The sequence below is a fragment of the Arachis ipaensis genome, chromosome B8, assembly GCF_059453495.1.
Source record: "Arachis ipaensis isolate K30076 ecotype BB chromosome B8, ASM5945349v1, whole genome shotgun sequence".
Taxonomy (NCBI): domain Eukaryota; kingdom Viridiplantae; phylum Streptophyta; class Magnoliopsida; order Fabales; family Fabaceae; genus Arachis; species Arachis ipaensis.
In genome coordinates, this window is record NC_142443.1 from 55,794,861 (window position 1) to 55,808,435 (window position 13,575).

At 39.2% G+C, this 13,575-nt stretch overlaps 1 protein-coding gene across 1 annotated transcript in view; it reads right to left on the reverse strand.

Moving 5' to 3' along the window:
• Window positions 1–8,474, reverse strand: part of LOC148548169 (uncharacterized) — a 46,382-nt gene extending 37,908 nt beyond the window's left edge. The window contains exon 1 of the mRNA XM_088495584.1: window positions 8,268–8,474. Within this exon, the coding sequence (XP_088351710.1) occupies window positions 8,268–8,474 (207 nt within the window). The remainder of the gene's footprint in view (window positions 1–8,267) is intronic.
• Window positions 8,475–13,575: the final 5,101 nt, after the last annotated feature.

A 13,575-nucleotide genomic window follows, 5' to 3' on the forward strand; every position in this document is an offset into this window, starting at 1 on the left:
GCACACGTTCGTGGTTTGAGGAAGGTGATGAATGTCACAGATCATCACCTTCATCACAGTTAAGCGCGAATGAACATCTTAGATAGGAACAAGCGTGTTTGAATGGAAAACAGAAATACTTGCATTAATTCATCGAGACACAGCAGAGCTCCTCACCCCCAACAATGGGGTTTAGAGACTCATGCCGTCAGAGAATACAAAGTTTAGATCTGAAATGTCATGAGATACAAAATAAGTCTCTAAAAGTTGTTTAAATACTAAACTAGTAGCCTAGGTTTACAAAAATTGGATAAACTATGATGGATGATGCAGAGATCCACTTCTAGGGCCCACTTGGTGTGTGCTGGGGCCCACTTGGTGTGTGCTGGGGCTGAGACTTAAGCAATTCACGTGCAGAGGCCATTTGTGGAGTTGAACGCCAGTTTTTATGCCAGTTTGGGCGTTCAACTCCAGCTTTTGATCCTTTTCTGGCGCTGGACGCCAGAATTGGGCAGAGGACTGGCGTTGAACGCCAGTTTACGTCGTCTATCCTTGTGCAAAGTATGGACTATTATATATTGCTGGAAAGCCCTGGATCTCTACTTTCCAACGCAATTAGAAGCACGCCATTTCGAGTTCTGTAACTCCAGAAAATCCACTTTGAGTGCAGGGAGGTCAGAATCCAACAGCATCAGCAGTCCTTTTTCAGCCTGAATCAGATTTTTGCTCAACTCCTTCAATTTCAGCCAGAAAAATACCTGAAATTACAGAAAAACACACAACTCATAGTAAAGTCCAGAAATATGAATTTTTCCTAAAAACTAATAGAAATAGACTAAAAACTAACTAAAACATACTCAAAACTATATGAAATTATCCCCAAAAAGTGTATAAAATATCCGCTCATCAGATAACTAGGATAGGACTTCTAATTCTCATACCTTGCCAAGAGTTTTCTCAATTATTAATTTATTTTCTTATCATTTATATTCCTTGTTCAACTTTTTAAAAATCCAAAAAGTTACCTTTCCATAACCAATAATAAACCATACTTTCCCGCAATTCCTTGAGAGACGACCCGAGGTTTAAATACTTCGGTTTATTTTGATTGGGTTTCCTTGAGTGACAACCAAAAGTTTTGTACGAAAGGATTCTCTGTTGGTTTAGAAACTATACTAGCAACGAGAAGTTATTTGTGAAATTCTTTACTAGCAGAAATTCGCCCGCCAAAATGGCGCCGTTGCTAGGGAATTGCAAACGTGTGCCTTATTATTGGTTATTGTAAATATTTGCTTTTTCGTTTCTTTGTTAGTGTTTCTAGTTTTAGGAGTTTATTTTCATTAATTTTTATTAGTTTTTGTTTTTACTTGCTACTATGAATTCTCACCCCTTGGGCTATGAGTTTAGTTCAAATTATGTTACAGGGAATGGACGCTACAATGAGAACAAGCATCAAGGTTGGAACAATCAAAGATGGGATAAGCCACAAGGATTTGATCAACCCTTTCGGCTACAACCTCCTCCAAGGTGCCATGGGCAACGACCATTCTACGATGCATCCTAAGACAATAGTTATGGTGGACCCTTTCGTGACAACCAACCTCCACCCAATTACCATGGTCAAGAGCCATTCCGAGGTGCGTACCGAGATGATGGATATGGTGGACCCCCTGGTAGTTACCAACAAGCCCCACCATATGCTTATGAACCACCTCCTCAACATAACTTTGAACCACCATACTCACAAGCCACCTACAACCATTCACCTCCATATGACCCTAACCCTTATCCACCACCCCAACCACCATACGAACTATATGAACCATGCCCAGAACCACCACCTCAATATTCACCATCTCCATACCCGTACCAAGAAGAACCACCTTCCTATTATGAACCCTTTCTCCAAAATAATGAACCCCTATCCACCCCAACCTCTACTAGATGAAAACACCCTCAATGTTATGCGCCAAAAGCAAACAGAGCTTCAAACCATAATTACCTCTGCTTTCACTGATCTAACCTCTACTATTCAAGCTCTTATATCCCGTGTGGATGCATCAATCCAAGAGCAAGAGCATCAATCCATACTTCAAAAGAAACATGAGGAGGACCAAAATGTGGAAGTAGAGATCCTTAAAGATGAAGGAGTAGCTGAAGAATTGGTGAGGGAAGACATCAAGGAGGAGTTCGATTTTGTATTAGAGCAAGTGGAAGAAACCAAAATTATATAAGAAGAGGAAGAAGTGGTTGAAGACTTAGGAGATGTGGAACCTCCATGGGAATCTAGCGTGGGAGAAAATCCCTCCAAGAAGATTGAATTTGATGTTGAGGAGGAGAGTGCACAACCTCCAAAACAATTGTTGAATGAAGACTTGGAAGGAATAAAACAAGAGTTGACTTCCCTTGGTGATGAAGACCTTGCATCAAACCTTCTTGGTGGTGAATCCTTTAAACTTGAAGAACCTTCTCCCAATGAGATAGAAAGCAATGCGGAGGTAGATTTTTCTCATCCTCCCATTTATGATTTAAGTGATGGAGAGGATTTTGATGAAATTGATGAACAAAGGATTGAAATTGAAGAAGCTTGCAAAGAGGTGGAAGTTGTCAAGGAAGAGCACAAGGGAGTAGCGCTTGCAAAACCATTGGAAACACCTTTCCCAAAGCCATTACCATCCAATACAACATTCAAGTGGGTAAAATTCATTTTCCTTAGCTTTCTCATTCTGCTTGAATATGGTTTACTGGAAACGGATGGTCAACTTAGAGCTCTTTGTGGCTTTAAGAGTAAGAGGGAGATGGTTAGTGGTAGGAGTTGTCCTGCAAGGTTCAATAAGGTTCCACGCTCCGTATTGAAGTACAAGGATTGGTGTAGAGCTCGATTGAATGGGTCTCAGAAGTTGTTTGGACGTCTCAGTGAGAATTCTGATTGCTCACCACCCAAGTGGAAAAATGATGATCAACAAGAAGACGGGTGCAAAAGCAAGGTTTGAGACCCCGGAATTCAGTTTAGCCATCAACACTCTTGGGGCCTTGTCACTTGCTTAAACTTGCTTGAAGGCTCTTTGTGCCTAGTTTGGGATCACGGATGCCATTGGAATTACAAACATTGGTGGGGATTCCTAGACAAGTTCAAGCACAATCCACCATAACAAGGAGCTCACCAGATGTTCAACTTAAGGACTTTAACTAAAAGTGCTAGGTGGGAGACAACCCACCATGGTATGATCGTTGCTTTTTATTCTGAGTTTTATTTTATTTTATTTCTATTTTTAGTAGTGGTCATTCATAATTTTTACATACTCATATGCATTTTGCATTCTGCATTCTGCATAAAAAAGGGGGGGCAAACCACGCGTGCGCGCAGGCCACGCGTGGGCGTTGATTCCAAATTTTGCTATCCCATCCAACGAACAGAAAGTTGTGATGGAATCTTGCGGCTGGTGTGCTCTGCGCACACTTTGACCCATGCGTACGCGTCTAGGACGCGTGCGCGTCACTTGCAACTTGGGAAATCCACGCGTACGCGTCAAGCACGCGCACGCGTGGACATGGCCATCGGCGTAAATGGGTGTTTTCCCGAGAGTTATGCAGCCCTCGCACTGGAACTGTGCTAGAGGCACAAAATTACCCCACGCATACGCGTCCCTGACGCGTACGCGTCATTTCGCTTTCAGACCACCCACGCATACGCATGGGCGACGCTTACGCGTTGAATGGCCAACTCAGTTTCCACGCATACGCGTGATGCACGCGCGCACGTCGCGCCCTGTTTTTCATTTTATACCTTTTTCTTCTCTCCTTTCTACTTCTTTATTCCCCCTTTCTTACTTTCTTCTTCTTCATTTCTTTAAATTCTTATCCTTATTCTCTTTCATTCTATTTTTCCTATTGCATTCGCATACTTTCATTCACTGTATTTCAATTTTGTGTATGTTTTTATTTTCTTTTCTAAGTTTATTATTTTTCCTTTGGTGTTAAATGTTCTTATTCAACTGTTGTATCTTTTCTGGTATTATTTTGGTGCTTAGTGACTTGTTTTACACTGTTGGGTAATATTATTTAAAGTCAATGTCGATCTTTTCTGATACTTGTATTCCTTTGCATTGACATGAATTTATATTATCTTTCAGGACCCACTATCTCTTCCCCATTGTTGCAATTTTTGCACTATTGATATGCCATTTGCTTCTATTGTCTTCTCACTTGCATGTTGTAGCTACCATGTAATTAGGACCCTTATTATTTGACATTAACCCACCCAAGTTTTAATTGTTTTCTTATCTTTGTTTTTGGTTACTTTTCTTCCTTTTCTTCTTCTTTCAGGATGGCCACCGAGAAGGGAAAGGAAGAACTTCTATATGGGGCAACAGACAAGTCCATCTGCACAATCTTTGGAGAAAAGCATCAGTTGTAGCCACCCGTCCACTTGCACATCTTAGCATGCACCGAGGATGGTGCAATCTTTAAGTGTGGGGAGGTCGATACCGACTTCTGTGGGTTAGCTATTTCCTTCTCAATACCAATGTTTAATTTTCTTTGTTAAATTAGTTGTTGCATTTGCATGTTTGATTGCATGTTTGTTTGATTTTGTGCATTTAGCTACTACTTGGTTGAAGGAATATTTTCTTTTTCAAGAAATTTTTATAATATTTCACTAATTTAAATTGAAAACTTTTGTGCTAAACCTATTTGAAGATTGTAATTTGGAACATGAATTATAGCTGAGAACACACAACCAGTGAGATTTTGAGCTTAATTACAAGGTTACACTATTTGACCATAATATTTTATTCTTGTGTGTTTCCTTCTCTATGATTGTAATCTATATTTTGTTCCATTATATATGTCCATTGTTTAGTGTATTTACATGCTTGCATATGATTGAGGCCATCAATTGTTATTAGCTCACTTATCCCAAATAGCCTACCCTTTCAATCACCTTTGTTTGCCACCTTGAGCCTTTTAATTCCCGTTTGTTCTATATTTTACCACATCACTACCCTTAAGCGAAAAAACAATTAATTACCCTAATCGAATCTTTGGTTTGTTTAAGATAGAGATTGTGTGTCAATTAAGTGTGGGGAGCTATGGGAATTTGGTTTGATGAAAGTGTGTTGTGTTTTAGTGACAAAAGTATTGGGAATTTGGGTGCATACTCATATGAGACCAGAAAAATTAAAAACTCATGTGCATTGATATGTTATGTTTGCTTTCATAAAAAAAAAAAGAGAAAAACAAAAAATATTCAAATAATTAAGTAAATAAGTGAATAAGGGGACAAAATTACCATAATGTTAAGTTTAATAAATGGTCAATGCATATGTGATAAAATTAAAGAAAAATTGGTACATGAGTATGTGATGCAAAAGTGGGAATTTTGGGTAGCTAGGCATGATTTTAGAATTACATAGAGTGTGTGTGTATTAGGTAAGAGCTCAGGTTAGTCAAAGATTCATATCTTAGCTCACTTGGGCATACATATATCCTCACCCTTACCTTACCCCATTACAACCTTGAAAAGACCTCATGATGTTTGCATTGGTATACTAAATTTTTGTTGATTGGTTAGATGAAGAACAAAGTTTTAGAAAGCATGACTAGAGAAGAATAGAGTGAATTAACCGTAGACATTTGAGAGAATTAGAGTGCATATACACCACCCTGCTTTCATGAGCTGTCTGCTTACAAGTTTAGTTGTCTTTTATTGTATGGTTTGAATTAGTGGAATCTGATTTATATTTGTCTTGGAGAACTTGCTTACTTTTAACCAAGTAGATAGAAACATCTTAGCATATAGTTGCATTCACATACATAGGTTACATTTCATGAGTCTTACTTTTCCCCATCCATTTTTTCTGTCTCCTTGAGCTTAGCATGAGGACATGCTAATGTTTAAGTGTGGGGAGATTTGATGCACCACTATTTCTTGGTACATTTTGTACTTAATTGAGTGGATTTTATCCACTAAACTCACACTTATTCATATAATTTGCATGTTTTACATTTTTCTTCCTAATTTTGTGCTTTGATTGAAAACATGGTTCTTTGGCCTTAAATTTGCTATGATTAATCCTCTCTTTTATACCATTCGATGCCGTGATCTGTGCGTTAAGTGTTTTCAGGCTTTATAGGGCAAGGATGGCTTAGAAGATGGAGAGGAAGCTTGCATAAATGGAAGGAGCACAAGAAATAAAGGAGACAACCAACGAAGAGCGACGCACACGCATGGCTCACGCGTGCGCGTGCCTGACGCATACGCGTGATAAAGAAAATCGCCAAATAATGCACACGCGTGACTGACGCGTACGCGTGATATGCGCTTTCTGCAGAAATCACAGAAAATGCCGGGGGCGATTTTGGGCTGAGTTTGGACCCAGTTTTCAGCCCAGAAACGCAGACTAAAGCCAGGGGACAAGCAGAAACTCAAGACACATTGAATCATACTTTCATTTACATAATTTTTTGGTTTTAGATTTAGTTTTCTAGGGAGAGAGGCTCTCTCCTCTCTCTAGGTTTTAGGATTTCTCTTTGTTTTAGGTTTATTTCTTCTCAATTCCAGGTTCAATGTTACTTTAATTTAGTTTCTCTTCTACTTTATTTGTTCTAGCATTCCAGTTTATCTATTTCCCCTATTGATTACTTTATGTTGCTATTTGGTTTATGAACTCTTCATGTTAGATTTGATTTTTTATTTAATACAATTTGAGATATTTCATGTTTATTGCTTCTTCTACTTATGTTTTTATGTCGTGCCTTCCAAGTGTTTGATAGAATGCTTGGGAGAGTTTTAAATTAGCTTTTTATATTCTTTTGATTTTGGTTGAGTAATTAGAGACTCTTGAGTTATCAAACTCCTTTGTTGACTGATAATTGTAAGTTGCTGGTTGATTTGGATCCCTCTAAAGCTTGTCTTTCCTTAGGAGTTGACTAGGACTTGAGGAATTAAATTGATTGGTCCACTTGACTTTCCTTCATTTAGTAAGGGTTAACTAAGTGAGAGCAATGAACAATTCTCATCACAACTAATAAGGATAACTAGGATAGGACTTCTAATTCTCATACCTTACCAAGAGTTTTCTCAATTATTAATTTATTTTCTTATCATTTATATTCCATGTTCAACTTTTTAAAAACCCAAAAAGATACTTTTCCATAACCAATAATAAACCATACTTCCCTGCAATTCCTTGAGAGACGACCCGAGGTTTAAATACTTCGGTTTATTTTTATTGGGTTTGCTTAAGTGACAACCAAAACTTTTGTACGAAAGGATTCTTTGTTGGTTTAGAAACTATACTAGCAACGAGAACTTATTTGTGAAATTCTTTACTAGCAGAAATCCGCCTGCCAAAGCTCCATCCTATAGCTCTTTTGTTCCTCCTCAAAATGTTAAGCAACTTCTCTTCTTTATGAGGAGTGAGCTCCCTTGCAACAATTATCGGGAACTTGTGAGCTTCATCAAGGTAGGCATATTTTAGGTGAGGCGGTAGGGGTTTCAACTCTACATGTTGTTCCTGACTTGGCATTTGAACTTTCGGTGGATCCGGAGGGGGTACGGTGTTTTCTTCACATTCGTGGGGGCTCCCCACACTTTTTCCTTAAATCATACTCTTCTCATCAATATTTGCACAATGTACTTCGGCCACAACATTGTCAATTATGTCACACCGGAATATGGAATGATTCTCCGGTGGGTGTCTCATAGCTTCATCAAGACTAAAGCTAACAACTCTTCTGTCAATTTCAAAAGAATAAGTTCCCGAATAGACATCCAATTTGAACCTAGAGGTCCTCAAAAATGGCCTCCCAAGTAGGATAGAGGATGTCCTTTCGGATTCACTAGGTGGCATCTCAAGGATGTGAAAATCAATCGAAAATACCAAACCCTTTATGTTTACCAACACATCTTCTGCAATACCCGTCATAGTTATGATGCTCTTATCCACCAAGACAAGCCTAGCCACTGACCACTTCAATGGTGGGAGCTTCAATATATGATAAACGGAAAGAGGCAAAATGCTAACGCATGCACCAAGATCGCACATACAATCAATGAATTGAACTCCATCTATGGTACAAGTAACTAAGCAAGGGCACGGATCACCACACTTTTCCGGTATTGCTCCCATTAAAGGCGAAATAGAACTCTCCAATGGAATAGTTTCTAACTCATGGATTCTATCTTTGTTCATACATAAATCCTTAAGAAAATTTGCATATTTCGGTACTTGATGGATAGCATCAAAGAGAGGGATAGTTACCTCAACTTTCTTGAACATCTCCACCATTTTGGGGTCAAGCTCTACACGCTTCTTGGTCTTTCTTGCCAATGTAGGAAATAGAATTGGTGGAGCAACTTCCTCCAAGTCTTGCTCATCTCTAAAGACTTCACTCCTTGGTTGAGGGACTTCATCTTCAACTACCTCATGTGTTTCATCCTCCTCTTCAATTTCTTCTATCTCAACCACATTCTCATCTTGAGTAACTATCATTGGGCTAGGTGCCTTTGGATTCCTCTCTTGCAATTGAGTTTTGGACCTCAAGGTAATGGCATTGATGCTACCCTTGGGGTTGGGTAGAGGTTGAGAGGGTATGGCACTAGAACTTGAAGTTTGAGGAGTGGAGGTGATGTATGGAAATCAGATTACAACACAAAACTCACCGGCAAGTGTACCGGGTCGCATCAAGTAGTAATTACTCACATGAATGAGGTCGATCCCACAGGGATTGATGGATTGAACAATTTTAGTTAGGTGATGAATTTAGTTAAGCAAAAAATTGATGATTTGAGTGAAACTTGGAAAGCAGAAGCTATATTGCATGAAAATAAAAGGGAGAGGGGAAATTGATAGAAAAGTAAAGTGCAGAAGAGTAAATTGCATGAAACTTAAAGTGCAAGAGAGTAAAAGAGCTGAAACTTAAAGTGCAAGAGAGTAAAAGAGCTGAAACTTAAAGTGCAAGTAATGTAAATGACTGAAACTTAGATTGCAAGAAATATAAATGGCTGAAGCTTAAAGTGCAAGAAAGCTAAATTACTGAATCTAAATTGCTGATAAACTTAAATTTCTTGAAGATTAAAGGGATTTGGGTGCTGGGATTTAAAATTCAACAAGAAAATGTAAAATACTATCAATCAGAGAAGTAGAAGTTGAAATGAATTGTAGAAGATCTAAACAGAAATGGAAAACTTCTTGAAGAAGCAAAATAGAAAGAAAACTCAGCTCAATTATGAAATCTAAAAGAAAAATTGAAGATCTAAGAGGAGCAATGAGATTAGAACACAGATCTAGATCTCAATTACACCCTTGATCAAACAGAAAATAAATTGCAGAAGAAATGTAAATGAAAGCAGTAAAAGAGCTTCAAATCCAATTCTCAATCCTTAGAATTGTGCAGAAGAAAAACAAAGATGAATCTCAGATCAAGAATTGAAACATAATTTCTTCAATCTCAATCCAAAACTCAAAACAGAAAGTAGAAGTTGCTGAAGCAAGAAAATGAAGACAGAAAACTAAATTCAAATCCAATTCATAGAACAATTGAGAAGAAAGGTAAAAGATGATTCTCAAACATAGAATCAATGAAGCTCTTCAATCTCAATTCAAATTCCAAGAACAGATAGCAGAAGTTGCAGAATGAAAATGTAGAAAGAAGAACTTAAATCTAAATTCCCAAATACAAAAAAAAAACTAAAATTGAGCTAAAAGGTAGGACTAGAAAAATGAAAGAAGGTCCTCTACAAATCAAACTAACTTGTATTTATACACTTTCTATTTTTCATTTTTAGAATTTGGAGTTGGCTTTTTAAGTTGGTGAAGAAATGGATCCAAAATTGGCTTTTGATTTAAAATTAGAACCATAGGGCACCTCCAGGGGAGTGCTCAGTTTGGTCAAATAATGTAGCGCTCTCTTGCCTTGTTCCTAGCCTTTGAACCAAGCCTCCAGTGTATCGCTAAGTGAGGTGAGCCAACGTAGCACTCATTTGCCTTGTGCATGGTCTCCACTTCGAGCCTTGGTGGCTTCAATTGTGCCCATTTCTTTGTTAAGCATAGCGCTCAGTGAACTAAGTTCACGCAACGCCCTTTCTTTCATGCGCTTGTCCCCATTTCGAACTTTGGTGCTCCCTCTTGGCTGGCAATTTACTTGTGCCAAGCCTTGTTGTATAGCGTAGCACTCCCTTGTATGCTTGGTTCGAACCTTGGCTGCCCCCTTTGGTGTGTGTCGCACCTTGATTTCCTTTGTTGAGACCTACGAAAAAGTGAAATAAGTTAATGGAGGGCTACATGTTTGAGTGCCTCCTTGTAGAGCTCAGTTAACACTCTCAACGTAGCGCCATGCCTTTGCTCCCTTAGTCTTTGCTCTAGCGCTCAAAGAGTGAATGATGGCGTTCAAAAAGAGAATGCTACAGCCTTGCTTTCTTGGTTGAGTTGAGCACTACGCTTTTATATCCTAGGACACGCTTTGGTTGAGCACGCTTTCCTTGTTATTTCTTTTCTTCACCTACAAGCAACCAAATAAACATATCAAAGTATCACCAAATTCACAAGGTTTCTAATTCATTCATAAAATCAACTAATTCTAGCTTAAACCCTATGGTTTTGTGTCAATTAAATGTTGGTTGATTGATTTAACATAATCATACAAATCCACTCCAAATCATTTACTTATCATGCAAGAAAGTGCATAAAACATAATGAAACAAGTGAAAAAATGCTTGAAAAGCTAGCATAAGATGACTTGTCATCAGGAGGTAGAAGGTGGTTCCATGCGAGCAATGAGGGCTTGGAGGGTAGAAGTAAGACTGGTAAGACTTGAGGCAAGTGTAGTTTGAATTTCTTTTTGTCCTTGGAGTATGGACCGGAGCGTCTCATCTTGATTGGAGGAAGGGAAAGGATACGTGATCTGAGAGGCTTGTGATTGGTTGGGTTAGGGTGGTTGCCTATGATGAGGCGGTTGGTAGGTTTGGTAGTTTCTTCCTTGGTTTGGTTGTTGATGTGGAGGGTTTTGTGAGTATCGGTTTTGTGAATTGTTGGTGTTCCATCTTTGGTTTCCTCCATTGTCCCTAAATAGAGAGAGTATGAGAATTAGATCTATAACTTAAAGCAATGTAGAATTGAATTGACAATAGATCTCACCAATGGATCCAAGAGAATTCCAATTTGAGAAGCAAAACCCTAGAGAGAAGCTAGAGTTTCTCTCTCTACAAAATGTAACTCCCAAAACTAACTAGAAAATATCTAAATATGTGAATCAATCAATATCCCTTCATCCTTTGGTCTTCTTAAAGGTTTTGGCACCAGAATTAGTTCAGCTTGGACCCCACAGCTTTTGTGAATTCGCTGGGTACGTTTTCACTTAAAAAAATCACGTGCGAGCACCGACGCGTACGCGTACAGCACGCGTGCACGTCCTTGGGGTTTTTACGATCCACGCGCAAGCGTAAAGCATGCGTGCACGTCCAAAAGGTTCTGGCCCAGCCAGGCGAATGCGTCGGCTTCTAGCCTTGGCTTCCCCGCGCCGATTCCAGTAGTGCGCATCCACGCGTACGCGCAAGGCAGGTGTACGTGTCACTGCTTAAGTTCCAAAGCTCCAATTTCCATTCTCCCTCCATTTATGCATACCTCCTTCCCTTCTTCTAGGCCATCCTTGCCCTATAAACTCTGAAATCACTTTACAGACAGATCACGGCATCGAATGGTAATAGAAGAGGATTCAAATATGGCATATTTAGTTTGAAAGAAGCATGTTTTCATCTGTGAAACAAAATCAGGAAGGAAACACAAAACCATGCATTTTCTATGAATAAGTGTGAAAGAACATTGATAAAACCCTCAAAATCCATACAAGATAAACCCTAAAAACAGGGTTTATCAAGGAACATCTCGACTTGCATTTGAAAAACAATTATATCGTATGGGATGAGTACCAGGGGTTCTCAATATAGTTAAGGTACCCACATATATAATAAATTAGGTCCCGAAAAAGCCATAGGCAATCCTAAAATGCAAACACTCAGATGATAAAACTTAAGGGACTAAAACACAAACCATAAACAGGTGGTTATCTAAGGTCCTAACTTAACCAAAATCGAACTTGAACCCTCAACCTCTTCGCGTTTCTTCCGTTCCTCCTACTCCAATGAAATTGCATAGACAGGCAAAACAGACAAGTTAAACACATACAGAAAATATGTATAACAAGCAGGCAATTAGCAATTAACATGAATAGACAATTAAGCAAGCCAAGGCAATGCACACTCAAACAAAACATACAAATGCACATGATGCCTGCCTTTTCTACTGGCGGTGAGCTCACGTGTCGATTAACTGCTAAAACTCGACACATCCGTTAGCTAACCCAGATACCGTCTCTCGACTGTGCATCTCCAGGAGGCATAAAATCGGGAGATTAGTGCCCTACCACTTTCTCCTAAAGGAATACACTAGAGGAAATAAATTAGGAGATTAGTGCCCTACCACCTTCCCTTAGTGAGGCCGTGCTATACCAGTAGGCCGATTAGTGCCCTATCATCTTACAGCCAGAGAGAGAAAGAATGTGAGGGGAATACGTCGGGGGATTAGTGCCCTACCACCTTTCTCACATCCCCACCAAAACACAATCACAAGGAATACGGGGGAACGAATCGTGGGATTAGCGCCCTACCACCTTCCCCACACTCTCACATCACAAAACACAGAGAATGTAGGGAAAAAAGATCTGGGGATTAGCACCCTACCGCCTTCCCTACATCCTACAAAACATAATCACAAGGAATACGGGGGAATGAATTGGGGTATTAGCGCCCTACCGCCTTCCCCACACCCTACACATCCATACTATCATCATGTTATATGTTCATTCATTCTCAATTTATTAATCATACATCATCACCAATTCTACACTTTTCCAACCCCAATTTATCTTTCCAAACCTTTCTTCTCTTCCAAGTAACCTCTATTTCCTAACTTCATCTCATTACAAGGCCTATTACTAAGATCCAGGGTTAAAAGGTGAAAATTAGAAGTTTAGAGGTTTAAAATTTAGCTTTAAAACACAACCTTCATGTTTGCTGAAACAGGGGCCACACGTACACGTAAGCTACGCGTATATGTGGGAGTGCATTATTGGGACGTCACACGTACACGTGGGCCACGCATACGTGTGGGCGTATATTTCCCATGCTCGCGTACACAAGCTCTTTACTCGTGTATGCGAGATGCCCAACCCGTAAAGGTTGGTCGTGTCACGTACGCAAGCTATGCAAAACAGCAAAAATGCCAAATGCTACAGAATTTTTAGTTTTGCGCTCCGAAATTCCGACGAGCATAACTTTATCATTTTAAAATATTTCTCATCAGTTCTTCGAACGGCGTAAACTTTAGGGGCCCAATTTTCATATAAACAATTTTGAAACAATTTGGGAGTCCAGAAACTAAGATATGGCTCGCTGAAGTTCGGCCAAAAATCAACTTTTACTAGAATTATCAAACCTCTATTTTTACCAAATCAAACCTCAGCCTTCTCATTCATTCTATTATACATTTTTATACAACTCATCAAATTCACCCCCAAGAACTCATAACCAACGTAGTC